The sequence below is a fragment of the Pteropus vampyrus genome, unplaced genomic scaffold, assembly GCF_000151845.1.
Source record: "Pteropus vampyrus isolate Shadow unplaced genomic scaffold, Pvam_2.0 Scaffold6, whole genome shotgun sequence".
NCBI classification, from domain to species: domain Eukaryota; kingdom Metazoa; phylum Chordata; class Mammalia; order Chiroptera; family Pteropodidae; genus Pteropus; species Pteropus vampyrus.
Window position 1 is genome coordinate 2,929,570 of NW_011888787.1, and position 15,594 is coordinate 2,945,163.

Here is a 15,594-nt window from a genome sequence, read left to right on the forward strand (position 1 = left end):
CTGGATGGTGCAATTCGTATTGCTTATTCGTATTTTCTAAACTTTTAGTAGTAAATATGTATTACTTTTTTAATAAGAGAAAATAAGTCCCCATCGAGGATCTATGGGGCATACTGAACTAGAGATGAGAGGGTACAAAGCGAAGACGTGACCCTCGTCCTTAGTGGAGTTTAAAGTCTATGGAAAGAGACAAAACAGGTAAATTAATGATATAAGAGGGACGGGCAGCAATGCACAGGGTGGGCCCAGTGTGGATCCAGTCCCCCTCAGGGGCGCCCAGCATTGCAGAGACGCCATTGGTTTTGCCCCAGCGTTCTTTGTGCGTGGTCTTCCCTGATCTGGAAACAGGAAAGCAAGATGACACACACGGCCAGGTAAAAGGGTCACTCCTCTAACCTAGCCCCGCGCCCTGGGGGACGGGGACAGGATTGCTGAGATCCCTTTCTACGGTGCCTACTTCCAGGAAGGGGTTTCTGTCGAAGAAAACGTCAAGATGCTTTATGTAGCACCTCTTACAAGTGACAGGTGTGAGCCCAGCATGTCAAGTGGGATGAAGTAATTTCCTGTTTCTCTGTCTCTCCACAGCATTATCAGCAGCATCATCGTTCTGGCTGGAGCAATCGCACTTATCATCGGTTTTGGTATTTCGGGTATGTGATTTCGTGCATTAGCGCCACCCATTCGCCCCTCGCCACTAGGCCCCAATCACTCAGTGTGGCAGGATGAAAAGGGCACAGGTCTTGGACCCAGGAAGCCTCAGAGTGGAGACCTGGTTCTTCTACTTATTGACTGTGTTCTCCTCGCATTAGTCATTTACCTCTCTGGGGCTCAGGTTCCTCATTTACAGAGTAGAGGAAATAATGTCCACAGCTCCAGGTAGTAGAGAGAATCAAATGGGATGTTTATCAGGGTGCTCTATCTACCAGCCCTTGCTGAAGACATCACTCTGGGCTCGGAGGTCAAGTGCTGTGGCTGAGCCATTCTTTCAATGATGGACCTGGGTAGATGAGTCCTTTGTAATGAAGCTTCAGCTAAAATGTTGAAGAATATCGAGTTTTTGCACAAAAGGGTACAAAGGGGTACAAAGGTCTTAGGCCATGACTGCTGTTCCATGTGGGAAACCGATGCCTTCGTGGCATGAATGGTGAGTTTGAGTGGTTACCGTACGTCCACTGCAGGAACAGTCTTCTCTCTCCTCCTCGGGGTAGACCAGGTCTCGGAAGCAGCTATTATGGACACCACGTTCATTAAGACGCTGGGCGAGTTAGGCTGACAGCTATCTCCTCCAAGGCAGGTTTTTTTGCTATTTCCCTTAAGCTGCCTGACTCAGGCCAACGCCTTTATTTTAACTTAGTCTGTGGCCAAAGCTGTCACTTCATAACTTCTGTTTAATAGTTTCAGCTGCCCTTTCTCTCTGTCACTCTCCTCCGGGGGGATGTGTTGCCACCAAACAGTGGTCCCAAGGCCTAAACGAAGAAAACTCAGTGTAGGTATGTTTGCTGGAAAAGATGTCAGCGGCACCTTTCTCACTTCTTTTATCATCAAAAATGTATACTTGTCTTTCGTCCATTTTTCTATTGAATGATTTTTTTTCTTTTTAATTTGTAGGAATTCTTTATTCTTTTTTTATTTTTATTATTATTATTTTATTATTTATTATTTATGCCTACAGCACTTGGTCTTCCTAGGTGGTCTCCCACCCAAGTACTAACCAGGCCCGACCCTGCTTAGCTTCCGAGATCAGACATCAGGCTTGTTCAGGGTGGCATGGCCGTAGACCATGGACCACGGCACCACTGGGGCACAAACCCAGGACCTTCTATGTGTAAAGCAGACGTGCTAACTGCTACACTGTGGAACCACTTTCTCTCTATTTATTCTAGATGCAGGTTGGTTATATGTATTGCAAGATCTCTTCTACTCTATGGCTTGCTTTTTCACTCTCTTAATGATGCTTTTTCACTCTCTTAATGATGTCTTTCAATGAGCAGAAGCTCTTAATTATAACATAGTCCAACTAAACAATCTTCGTATTTATATCCAGAGCTTATAGTAACCCATTTGGTTAAGAAGTCTTTGCCTATCCCAAGGTCATGAAGATTCTTTTAAGTCATCTTGCAGAAGCTTCACTGTTTCCACTTTCCCAGGTGTATCTATGAACCATCCAGAATTAATTCTGTGCACGGTGTAAGATAGTAGTCAAGATTCACCTGTTCCACGTGGCTGTCCAATTGACCCAACACCACTTATTGAAAACGCTGTCCTTCCCCTACTGCTCACCAGAGCCATTTTTGTCATAAATCAAGTATTCAGATGTGTATGGCTCTGTTTCTGAACTCACCAGCCCGTTTCACTCTAATATTCTTTTATAATTTACTTCTCTTCATGTTATTTTTTCTCCTTTCCTATTCCTAATCTTGGGCATTTTTGTCTGTCTGTCTGTCTCTTTCTTTAGTGTCTTAAAACAGATTTACAAGGTGTCATGGGTGTTGTGGTAGTTCTGAGAGAATCAGGTTTTAGTTTTATTTTTACTTTCCCTGATTGTTTATCCATTTAATTAATTTTGGCTTTTATCTTTGTTAATGTCCCTCTTTCTGCTTTGTTTTCCTAGTTTTAAATTCTTTTTATATCTTAAAAAAAGCCCTTCATAAAACAGTATGCCCAGAAAGCCAATAAACAGCCCTTCAGTAAATATTGCCACTCGGCTTCCCAAAGCGCTTACCAAGCTGCCCTTCCCCGGAAGTGTGTGAGGGATCCAGCGCCGGGTACTGTGGAATCTTGTGGTTTTCATTTCCATTTACTGGTCACTGAGGAGACTGAGTGTATTTTCACATGAGAAACATAACGCTAAGTGACAGAGCCTGAAACAGAGCTGTACATTCTGCTTAATTCCATGTGTGTAAAGCTCAAAAACAAGCCGATGAGTCCGTGTCGTGAGAAGGTGGAGTCACGGTCAGTGACCCGGGAAAGAGGACAGCGTGGCCATTGGGAGGGGGCACGGGGGGCATCCTGGAGGCAGCAGCGTTCTAGTTCTTGGTGCGGACGGTGGTTACATGGGATGAAGCTGTGATAATTCTTCAAATTATTCAGTCGCAATGTGTCCATTTTTATGCATGTCTGTAATACAATACACGCACAGAAGTACGTGTGTGTGTGTGTGTGTGCGTGTGTGTGTGTGTGTGTGTGTGTAGAAATAAAATACCAACTGGTAAATACTTTGGACTAACTTTAAAAAACATCAATGCGTACATTTTGGTACCTTCCTCACTAATGCTTAAATGCTTGCCCTTCACTCTACATCTTGGCGACCAGCGATTTTTGGCCTAGGGCTAAATGGCTTGTCATCAGACCCCCTCTGAAGTTACCTTTCGGTTGTTAGTGGCTTTAATTACACTAGCAAGAATTTTCACATTTTGCAGCTTCCCTGTGACAGTCAACACTTTGCTACTTAAACCTTTTCCGGCCGCACAGCTACGGTGACCTCAAGTGCTTAGCTCAGTGCCTCGACTACAGAGGAGAGGGTGCCCCTTAGGTGCTTGTTGAACAGACAAGGGAACGAATGAATACACGGTTAAAAGTTACAGTCTACTCAATCCAACCACCAATCCAATCAATCTTTCCGAATGATTCTAGTTCATAATGGCTATCGATATCATTGACTTAAGGTTTCACATGTGGCGAGTCAGGCACTATATTAATCTCTTTACCTGCCTCGTATCATTTAGACCTCTCAGAGACCCTCTGGGGGAACTACGGTTATCAGCATCCTCATTTTACAGATGAAAAAGCTATGGAATAAAGAAGTTAGACAACTCGCCTAAGGTCACATGTCCAGGAAGTGGCAGAGTGGGACCTGAACCCCGACAGCCTGAGACCTGTGCCATGTTGTCAGACACCATGCTTTGCTGCTGTTCCCTGCACTGTCCCTTGATCTGGCCTGGCCCAGTAGCTTCCCTCATTTCTTCTCATACAAACGAATGCTACCACCAACTCTGCCCCTTCTCTGGCAAGAATGGCACTCATGTGTGCCACCCCAGGCTCCACTGGTGTAGGCTGAACCTGTGTGTTTCTACCTTTAAGCCATGTGCTACGGTGCCCATCTGGACCGCCGGGTTCCCGCAGATGCTGACCATCTGCTGACAGCTTCTAGGATGCTCTCTATGTCACTGGAATCTACAGAACTTGTCTTACTGAGTCATTTCAAAGAAAAGTTCATTTTCCATGTTTTATCCAGTGGTGTTGGAACCATAATTTTTGTAAAGAATCCTTGCCTTGTGTGACCTGTAACCCCGTTTTCCAAGAGATTCCTGCTCCTGTGGCAGAGGGCGATCGAATAGTGCTCGCCCCGTGTCGACACAGGCCGGCTCAGATTTAGCTTGTCCCCTGTCACAGCTAGCTCCTCTCTGCCCATGCAGACCAGGGTTGTGACACAAGCTGGAGAAGTCATTTTCAGTCAGTGACTGGGTCTTCCAGCTTTAAAGAAGTTTGATGGACTTTTAGAGGCCAATGAAATCATTAAAATCGCTGCCCATCTAAATTAACATAATTCTGTATTAAGGGACAACTGCCCCTAACCCACCCACTAGAGCCCTCAGCCGACCAACTCACGTGAGAGCCCCTGGTGGTTAAGAGACCTGCAGAGTCACATCAGGCCCGACCGTGTTTCCCAAAACGTAGCTCCCTGAGCCAATATTTGTTTGCAAGTTTGGATACAGATTTCTTTGGGTGAGAAGCAATATTTACATGCTGTTGCTGACAAATTAAATTTCATTTTATCGCTTTTAAGCATCATTCATTTGCCTAACAAATAAGTATTCATTGATTGCTTTCTGGGTGCCAAGAAATGGCTAGGTCCTCATGGTTTTTTACGTTCTCGCTGGCCTTTATTCCTCCTCTTGATTTGATATGGGAAGGATGGGATTTAATCAACATGACACTCATTCCATCTGCCACATCTTTAATGCAACTTTAAATGAGCTGGAGCCTGAAGCAGGTCCCTGGGGCACTCCACAGCAGCCTACTTTTAATCATTAAGTTCTCTAAGAGATATTTCAACAAATTCCCTACCTGTGGGCTCAAGGCCAACACATTAAAATTAATTCGGTAGCACAATTACCAAACTAAAATATGTCATTACTGTTTCATTCTCTCCATAAACGGTGTTAATTACGTATTTTTTCTGAAAAGTAATTTTTCAATTCAACTTTAACGGCACTTTATAAACTACAATCAAGTTTACCCTTGCTCTAACGTAGCTACATTTGCTCCATGGTTTTATCGAGAACCTCTGTGTGTTTTCACTGCCTTCTTTTTCAATGGCTCACATTTCCCCCAAATTCAGATGCGGCGATCCTGCCAAATGTACCTTACGCCTATGATCATTTTGGATGGAACCATTATCTTAAACAGCGCCTTGATTTCTACTGATTTCCATTCATTCATTCAACAAATATTATTTTCCGCTGTAGAAACACAGCACTAGGCACTTGTCTTAGTTTGCTCAACTGCCATAACAAAATACCACAGACTGGGTGGCTTAAACCACAGGAAGACAGTTCTAGAGGCCGGGAGGTGCCCCAGGTCCCAGGACGCTTCACCTCTAAGGCTTCCATCAAAGGTCCTCTGGCCTGTTGAAACAGAAGTGAGGACATCACCCTTTGAAACCAAAGAGGCAGCCCTAACGATCTGAGTCACCTTCAGGATTATTCTTGTCTTTTCTGGAAGAACAGCACATGTTCACAGCTGAATAGCTCTATGGTCCAGTCCTATAGGACCTAGGAAGCCCGATAGCCTTCCTTAATTTTGTCTTTTTTCTACCTCCTTAGTTTTCCTGTCCTCAGCTGGCAGTGTTTCTGCTGGTACGATACCATCTCTATTCATGACTTGAGCTGAGGTGGCCGATTAGGCCCATAAGTGGTACTTAGTCTCCTCATCGAATGGCTGCTTAGCTACAGCCTAGTGCTCTCTTCAGAACAGCTTTCTCATTTTTTGCAATCTGGATAGGCTGAGAATCTTCAAAATCTTCAAGTTATGGTTCCTTTTTGCTTAACAATCCTTTCTTCAATTAATCTCTCTCCTTTCCCATATTTTACTATACAGAGTCAAGAGTAACCAAGCTGCTTGTTCAACACTTTGCTGATAAATCTCCTTGGCTAAATATGCCATTTTATCACTCGCAAATTCAACCTTCCACAAAACACTAGAGCACAGTTCAGCCAAGTTCTTTGCTACTTTATAATGATAATTGCCTTTCCTCCAGTTTCCAATCACATATTCTTCATTTTCATGTGAGATCGCACCAGATGGCCCTTAACATCCATACTTCTAGCAGGCATGTCCAAATTCTTCCAGTCTTCACCCATTACCCAGTTCCAAAGCATGTGTAGACGTGCCTCGATATTTATTACAGCAGTACCCCACTTTTTGGTACCAAAATTTGTATCCGTCAGGATTCTTCAGAGAAACAGAACCAATAGGATGTGTGTGTGTGCATGCATGTGTGCACATATGTGTGCGTGTATAGAGAGAGACAGAGAGAGAGAGACAGACAGACAGAGAGACAGAGACAGAGAGACAGAGAGATTTAGAAAGCACTGGTTCACATGATTACGGAGGCCGCGAAGTGCCAAGATGTGCAGTGAGCAACCTGGAGACCCAAAGGGTTTAGTTCCACTCTGAGTCTGAAGGCTTGAGAACCAGGAGAGCCACTGGTACAGTTCCGGTCCGAAGGCCAGAGGACTCGAGACCCCAGGGACAGTGTCTCAGGTTGAGTCCAAGGCAGGAAAAGACAGATGTCCCAGCTCAAAGCCGGCAGGCAGGCAGCAAGAGTTCCCTTTCACTCGCTGTTTTGTTGTTGTTCTAATCAGATCTTCAGTTGCCTGGATGAGGCCCACCCGCATCAGGGAGAGTGATCTGCCTGACACCGTTTACTGATTCAAATATTAACCTCATCTACAAACGTCCTCACAGGCACACCCAAGACTTTTGACAAAATGTCTGGGCACCCTGTGACCCAGGAAAGTTGACACATAAAATCAATCATTGCAGCATTATAGGAATTACCAATATTATTTAAGCAGTTTCTGCCCTTGAAAAGCGTACAAATTAGTGCCAGAGACAGACTCGAGACCAGGTAGCGGAGACAGCAGCCATCATGAAGACAAAGGGAAGTGTCAAGGGAGAGTAGAGAGGGAATCTATTAACTTCGTCTTGGTGGATCAAAAGGCTTTCATGCAAGGGCTGCCATCTGAGCAGCCTTGAATATAAATGGAGTTTGGATAACTGGTGATAAAGGAGAGGGGAGACCTATAAATTGCAGGTGCAAGGTGAACAAGGCAGTACCAGCCGGGCCGGCATGTCCTGATATCAGTCTGTCACATAAAAATAACTGAAAAACAAATTAAATCTTTAAAGTAGCGTTCAAAACAGTGCCAGGGCAGGGTGTGAGGTGTGTTGCATTCACGTTATACAGCAAAACCCACACTGTTTCATAATCCCTTGCGCAAACCTCCCACGAGCACGGCTGCGCGCGGCCGCTGCTCCCGGCTCTCTCCTCTCCACTCCGCTCCCAGTCCAGAGCCTCCAAAACCTCCCAGCCCGGCCTATGCTCACGTGTGTCCTCTACCTCTTTTTTTACTTACAATTTTCCTTCCATCAGTAGCTCTCTGTTCTTTCTCACGTGAACCCGTCTAGCTTAGCTTCTCCAGGTCTGTGCCCCTTCCGTGACCTTCACTTACCTTAGAAGGGCCTAGCAGCCAATCAGATAATCCCAACCCCTTACTGGCTGGGAGAGGTGAGGGAGGGTATCACAGTGTTTTACCTCTTACAGCTGAAAAATACCTAGTATGCTTTGCTTATGGATTTTTCCATTGAAAGCAGAAAACCAATACATCACTTGGTATAAATAAACAGTACAGACTATGAAGGAGCGTATGGGAAATGAGGCGGGAAAGGTAGCAGCAGAGCCAGCATCTACAGGCACTTCCTACGTGCCAGGCAGCACTCAGGTTTGAAGGCTAGGCCAGGTCGACCGAACTTGGCTCCATAGCCCTCAGGAGCCATCGAAGATTAGTAATTAGAAAACCAACGTGTCCGGGTCGCACTTTAAGCCCTGCCTATAAGGAGAATGAACGTGAAATGGGTCGGGAGGAGGAGTACCAAAAAGGAAGCTGAGAGACCCAGCTGAGAAGGGGTCCCAGCCCCATCGCGTTGGCCTTTTCTGGCTGTAGAGAGTTCAGCGCAGACCCTTTTAAAACAAGGTGTTTGTTTAAAGGGTACTCAGAGATGGGGGCGGGAACCCGACCTGAAAACCCCCAGGACCTAAGACAGCTCTGGGGATGGGGGGCTCTCTTCATCTGTCACTCGTGGTCTCTCCCGCACACTTTTTTGTGTCTGATCCACTTTCCTCTTGCGCCCAAAGACACGTCCTCTCCTTAGCGTCACAGCCAAACCACGGGAGCCTCTCAAGAAGATTCAGTTAATAAATCTGCTACAGGTGTCCTCAGTCAGCAGCCCCCAGTGCAGAAGGAACAGCCTGCCAACCCTTCACTGACTGAGTGGACTATCCTCTGGGCAAGTGTGGAAGAGGCGGTGGGCACGCTGGCGCCATAATTAATATTCTACTGGTGCTATGTTTGGAGAGGAGGGAGCATCTTCTATCTGAGGCCAAAAAACAATTTAATTAAGTACCATTCTTCATTAGGACCATAGCTGGCACTATAACATTGATCAAGTCACTTATCTTCTCTACGTCTTAGTTTCTTCATCATTCAAATGGAAATAAAAGTAACAGAACTTTAGAATTTAGCATTCTTCAGAATTACTAGTCACATTTAGTAACATAAGATTTCACTTCTGAGCCAAGTCTGGTTAAGTAACAATAACAATATCTTAAAGGTATAATTACAGTTTGCAAATCAAGTTCACATCCATTTGATTTGATCCTCGCAAGAACTCTTAGAGATGGGTAAGAAAGATATCATTACCTCCATTTCTCTGAGACCCAGAGAGGTTACATGACTTATTCAAGATCACACAGATGTTAAGTGGCAAAGCCAGGACTTGAATTCTCATCTTCGAAACCCAATTCCAATAGGTTCTCCTCTTGCTGCCTCGCACAGTTTGGGTTATTTGGCCTCAAAAAGCTATTTTTCATGGTAGATCTGCTGTAGATATCGAAACTATTACCTTCCTGCTCTCTCTATTCTTTTACGTCTTCTTTTTTATACCTCTCCTGTTCTTCTGTACTTCTAACTCATCATGGCAGTCTCTGTTTGGCTTTTAGTCACGAAGGCTGTGGTTGCGGAAGTTCCCAAGCTTCCCTTGGCATTGACCCTTGTCTCCTCCGTTGCAGGGACACATTCCATCACGGTCACTACTCTCACCTCAGCGGGGAACATCGGGGAGGATGGAATCCTGAGCTGCACTTTTGAACCTGACATCAAACTTTCTGACATCGTGATACAGTGGCTAAAGGAAGGGGTTACGGGTTTGGTCCATGAGTTCAAAGAAGGCAAAGATGACCTGTCAGACCAGAATGAGATGTTCAGAGGCCGGACGGCAGTGTTTGCTGATCAAGTAAGAGTCGGCAATGCCTCTCTGAGGCTGAAAAATGTGCGACTCACAGATGCTGGCACCTACAAGTGTTACGTCCTCACTGCTAACGGCAAGGGGAATGCTGGCCTTGAGTACAAAACTGGAGGTAAGTTCGTTTTGGAGAGACAGTGCCAAGATACTTGAGGCTAAAAAGCATGGTTTGCTGATGAAATATCATGTTGTTATGCTCATGAGTGACTAATATCAGACAAGACCCTAGAATCTTGCCAGTAGCCAGCCTTACTGTTCAAGACCCACACCATCTCTAAAGGTAGCATGCTATAATATTAGGTCTTAAAATCTTTTGTTTTGGTTCTAACCTCTTCTGAATTTTCACATATACTCCCTGAAATATCTTGCCAGAATAAATATAGTCTCTTTTATTATAGCATCTGGTACCTATAATCTGGCCTGAGACTTTTCAGTGCTAAGCAGGCCCTAGCCCACGTCTGAAATCGGTACTTTCAGGGAATTACAACAGTGGAACTCATTGTAGGTAAAGTTCAAAGGCAATTAAATAAGACAATACTGTCCTATAAACTCACGCATCCTCCTCCAATGAAATCCACCCTTCCTTACCAACTAAATTTAACATGTTTTCTGAATTTATGTACAAGGGACTCAGATAGATACTGTAGAGAGTAAAAAAGACGATTAAGGAAACAAAGACGATCATCCCTTCTCCTGCAGAGCGCATAGTACAGAGCTTGTAGAGTTGAGGGTTGGGGCAGAGATAAGAAAAATAATTGGTAGAGTGTCTCAAAGGCTTTAAGAGACATATAAGTGGGGTGATTTGGGGATTCGGATGAAGAGAGAGATCATATCTAGATGCATTGGGGGGTAAGGGACAGGAAAGCCCCCATGGGGAGAATGTCGCGTTTGAGAGGAGTCTGGACGGATACACAGGAAGTGTCCTGCGGCCTCGTAGCCTCGGCGAGCGTACACAGGCCGTCCTCAGACACCTCATAACACGCGTACGCAATGGGTTGAATGACAGATCTAGAGCCAGACCTGGGCAAGTACAGTGGCCTGGGCAGAGCAACCTCGCTGAGTCTCAGCTTCTGTATCTTAAATGGGGATTAATATGGTCACGTCATAGGGATACTGAGGCCAACTGAAAGGGCTTCCAATGGCAAAGCAGGAGCAGCTCGCGCAACAAAATAAACAACATGATATTAAATTATCACTCATCATCATTATGAAATAAATACGGGTGAGTCCGTACTTACATAAATATAAATCTTCTTTACAGATAAATTCCAAATAACATACTTAGATGTGTCCCCCATCAGGAGATGGAGCTTAGTACTTCCCTGCCCCCCAACACACTCAGGGTGAGTTTGACTTAGCTAAGTCCAGCTCCAAGTACACCTGGCAGACACTGCCCCAGCCAGCTGATCACAGCCGACACCATCGACGATACGTCGTCCGACGGGAAGTGATGATTTACCTCCGATAGCCTTCCTCTCCAAAACCCACAACTTCAGTCTAATCATGAGAAAACACCGGACGAATGCCAGTGGAGGGGCGTCCTACAGAATGCGTGATCAGCACACCTCAAAACTGTCAAGATCACGAAAAGCACAGAAAGACTGAGAAACCGTCAGGAACCAGAGGAGCCTGAGAAGACGTGACAAATAAATGCAGTGTGGCATGCTGGATGGGGCCCGGGGACAGAAAAAGGACGTTAGTGGAGACGCTGGTAGAATCCAGAGAGAGGCTTCACAGGCAAAGCGAGGGCTGCCCTTCACTCCTCACTCAGCGCTAGCACAGGCCTGGCGAAGGAAGCTGCTAAATAAATTAATGGATCGTATCTTGCCATTTTGGCATGATAAGCATTTTACAGTCAAAAGTCCAGGCCACGTGTCTCTCTGCCTGGATAATGGAGGAAGCTAGTCTTAATTTCAAAATGCAGTTTTCTCTCCAATTAGGAGAATTATCTTAGAAGAAAACAAATGCCTGTCTCCATCCCCGGATACCACAGCAGGAAGGACAGTCTCGGCCCAAGAAAACTCCAAATCCCCATGAGCACAAGGCCCGTGCATGGCATCTCTTTGGATGACAAGTGAATGCTGGTTTTTTTTCTTCCTCTTCCTCTCCCTCCCCACCCCAACTATTTTCTCCAGGCAGAAAAATACATAAAGTTCAGGAGGCTCCAAAGGTGCCTAGTAAACTATCCAGTTTCCCTAATAAATAAAATTTTTGCCATCATTGGAATGCCTTATGGAGAAACTTAACTATTGTAACGATTATACCTAGAATTTAGGTCCTTGGAGTTTGTGATATTGGCCAAAGAGTTGTGATACATAGCAATACTATGAGCAAATCATTGTTTGCAGTGTACAGTGGGCCATACACAGCCTACTGGAGAAGCACCGAATCACTTCAGTGGTGGAAACAACTGTGTTTTTACTGGTACTTCAAAGGCTATATTGTCTTACCTGTCTGACCTTGACATCTGCCCTTTCTGACCTTCAACCCTGCAGCCTTCAGCATCCCAGAGATGGATGTGGACTATAATGCCAGCTCAGAGAGCTTTCGATGTGAGGCTCCCCGCTGGTTCCCCCAGCCTACAGTGGTCTGGACATCCCAAGCTGACCTGAGAGCCAACTTCTCACAAGTCTCCAACACCAGCTTTGAGCTGAACTCTGAGAATGTGACCATGAAGGTGGTATCCATACTCTACAATGTCACGATCAACAACACGTACTCCTGTATGATTGAGAACGACCTCGCCAAAGCTACAGGGGATATCAAAGTGACAGGTGGGTTCCTTCACTCTTTTTGTATGGGTTTATTGGGGTGAGGATCAAATCTTAATTAAAACCTAATTTCTATAGCAGATATGTTATGTCCTAGGGCACAGAAAGCTCTAGCGTTCTCTTCCCTGAGACCTTGATCCCAATTCCAGTTGGGATTGCATTACATCAGAACAAGACTAACACAGAAACAATATTATGGCATGTTGGTCAAAGACGGCAATCGGGCTCCACGTTGTATGCCTTCTTACTGCCCGGAGAACAGTGTTTAGGATTCAGAGGCCCTGTCTAACCCAGTAGGACTGCTTTGGTGAAGCAGAGGGGAAATGACGATTATTTGACACCTTTGCTATCTTCAGCTAGTGCACTGTAACCCAAGCCCCCAACACTGGTTTAGTTCTAGCCTGCCTTTGAGAAGAAGGCTTTTGGTCAGAAGAAGAAAGGCCTTGGAGTCTGCCTTAGTCATATTCAGCCCTTCTGGGACTGACTCTGACCCTACGAATACTGGCCCAGGATGAATCTGAAAGCTCTCATTTGAACTGGCCTCCCAGGCTGGGAAGACCAGGACCCTGGGAGGCCCAGCACTCCAGGCTCCCTGCTTGCTCTAGTGCATACACACCTAGAGTTGAGTTGGTATCAAGGAAATGCAGAGACTAAACTAGGACTTTGAAGACCACCCCTCCCGGGGAAAAACTCAATACAAGCTGTAATGGAGAGAATATATCAGCAGAACTGCTTTCTTCTATTTAGCACAGTGCCACACAGAAGACCAGGCACATGATAAGTTCCTTACAAATGTTTGCTGAATTTAACTGGACAAATCATTTCCATCAGCTTATTTTTTTAAATTACATATACGAAAAGGAAACCTACGGAATGGGAGAAGATATTTGCAAATCATGCCTCTAATAAATGGTTCATATTCAGAATACAAAAATTACTCCTACAACCCAACAACGAAAAATCAAATAATCAGATTAAAAAATGGGCAAGGGGCTTATATAGACATTTCTCCAAAGAAGATACACAATTGGCCAACAGCATATGAAAAGATGCTCAACATCACTAATCATCAGAGAAATGCAAATGGAAACCACAATACACTTCATAGCCATTAGGATGGCAACTATTAAAAACAAAACAAAACGAAACAAAAACAGATAATAACGAGGTTGGTGAGAATGAGGAAAATCTGGAACACTTGTGCATGTTAGTGAGATTGCAAAATAGTGCAAACATTACAGAAAACAGTATAAACGTTCCTAAAAAAATTAAAAATAGAACTACCATATGATCCAACAATCCCATTTCTGTGTGTATATCCAAAAGAATGGAAAGACGGGTCTTGAAGAGATATCTGCACACCCATGTTACAGCAGCATTATTCACAGTAGCCAAGAGGAAGAAGCAACCCAAAATGTCCACTGGCAGACGAATGGATAAACAAAATGTGGTGTATAAATACAATTGAATACTATGCAGCCTTAAAAAAGAAGGAAATCCTTTCATATGCTACAACATGTATGAATTTTCAGGACGTTATGCTACGTGAAATAAGCCCATCACAGAAAAACAAATACTATATGATTCCACTTATATAAGGTATCTAAAGTAGTCAGAGTCATAGAAACAGAAAGTAGAATGATGGTTACCAGGAGCTGGGGAAAGAGAGTTGTTATTTAATAGATAGAGAGTTTCAGTTTGCAAGACAAAAAAAGTTTAGGAGATCTGTTTCACAGCAATGTGAATCTGCTTAACACTACCGAACAGCACACTTAAAAATGATTAAGACAGCAAATTTTATGTTACGTGTTTTTTACCACAATAAAAAAGTATCTAATAAAAAAATTATATATGAGAGAGCTCTTCCACTATTCCTTGGAACAAATTGGTGACTCTACTAGTTAGAACGCTCTTAGGCACCTATAACGGAAAACCAACTTAAATAAGTCTAAGCGAAAAAGGTATTAGGATGTCTTCTGGAACTAAGGACAGTACTGCAATACGGCTTCAGGAACGACTGGAACCAGAAACTTAAATTCCTTTGGGATTCGTCATCTCTCATTTCTACTTTATTCTCTCTTTACTCTTTAATTTACTCTCTCTTGTTTAAGTCTATAGAGCAGACGTGATTGCCAAGAGCGTCTAGACTTAAAAGTCTCTTTCACTCAGGAGAGTAACCAGACTGAACCTCAATCCCTCCATCCTATTCTACATTCTCAGAAAGGCTGAACTTGGGGTTAGCCACCCCCACTCACATTGTTGGGGCAGAACCTGAGGGAGGCCTTCCCAAAAGAGAATGGGGGAATGAGCATTGGTCATTTGAAACAATGGGCATTAACAGCGTTATCACAATATCCCAATATTAAAGCTCCAGACTGTGTAACTCAGGCCTTCTAGCAGGAAGGGCGATAACTGAACAAACCACCAAAACTGAGCAGGGCTTTTATTCAGCAAGCAGACTCTTTTTCCACACGTGCTCATTGGCCACAGCAGAACGAGGGCTCCAGTATCAGCACTGAGACTAAGCAGCACTTCTCGTAGCATAGCATAACTCAAAGGTAAAAAAATGACATCGTTCCTTCTTGCCATACATGCAGCAGATATTCCATATACACTTTTAAACAACTGGATGAGGCCCTGGGGTGGACATCCTGTGTTCTCTGACTATACTGCTAATTCACGTCATTCGTCTAACAAGCGTCTATTATGTGTGAGATATATACAAAGCAATATTTAAGTGCTAATAAATACTGAGCTGAATGACACAACTGTCCTGAGAACAGTTAATCAGAGTGTAGCTATGATGCCTACGAGAAAGCACTGCTAATTATGGCTGTAGCAGCTCAGCAGATGAGGCAGAGTTTAAGCTGGGTTTTAAAGGAAAGGAATGGTTTTGATAGACTAGGAAGGCACGGAGTCAGGAGCCGATGTCAGTGTCCAGGGGAGGAATGATAAGGGCCTTACCTGGGGCAGTGGCAATGGGAAGGAAAGGGGAAAGAACCGAAAATTAATGAAGAAAACAATCGACAGGCCTCAGTGACACAAATGTGAAGGACGAAGGAGTGAGCGAGTGCAAGAGTTGTCATATTTCTACCCGGGTTGCTTAGTAGGTTAGAAATGCCATCAACAAAAAATTAATACACAGGAGAAGCAACACGTTTGGAAGAAAGATGAAGGTTTTAGAGATGCTGAGTCGAAAGTGCCCACTGGTGACGCAGGTAGAGACATCCGATGCTGA

General features: G+C 44.3%; 2 protein-coding genes and 1 pseudogene across 2 annotated transcripts in view; 1 reads left to right on the forward strand and 2 right to left on the reverse strand.

The window, feature by feature from the left end:
- VTCN1 (V-set domain containing T cell activation inhibitor 1) overlaps nucleotides 1-13,906 on the forward strand; it is a 44,120-nt gene extending 30,214 nt beyond the window's left edge. Inside the window, exons 2-4 of the mRNA XM_023535438.1 lie at nucleotides 586-650; nucleotides 9,353-9,700; nucleotides 12,081-13,906. Of these exons, the coding sequence (XP_023391206.1) occupies nucleotides 586-650; nucleotides 9,353-9,700; nucleotides 12,081-12,400 (733 nt within the window). The 3' untranslated portion in view covers nucleotides 12,401-13,906. The remainder of the gene's footprint in view (nucleotides 1-585; nucleotides 651-9,352; nucleotides 9,701-12,080) is intronic.
- The window catches only part of MAN1A2 (mannosidase alpha class 1A member 2), a 290,151-nt gene that overhangs the window by 257,820 nt on the left and 16,737 nt on the right, over nucleotides 1-15,594 (reverse strand). The window lies entirely within an intron of this gene.
- LOC111745482 lies at nucleotides 1,664-1,779 on the reverse strand (annotated as a pseudogene).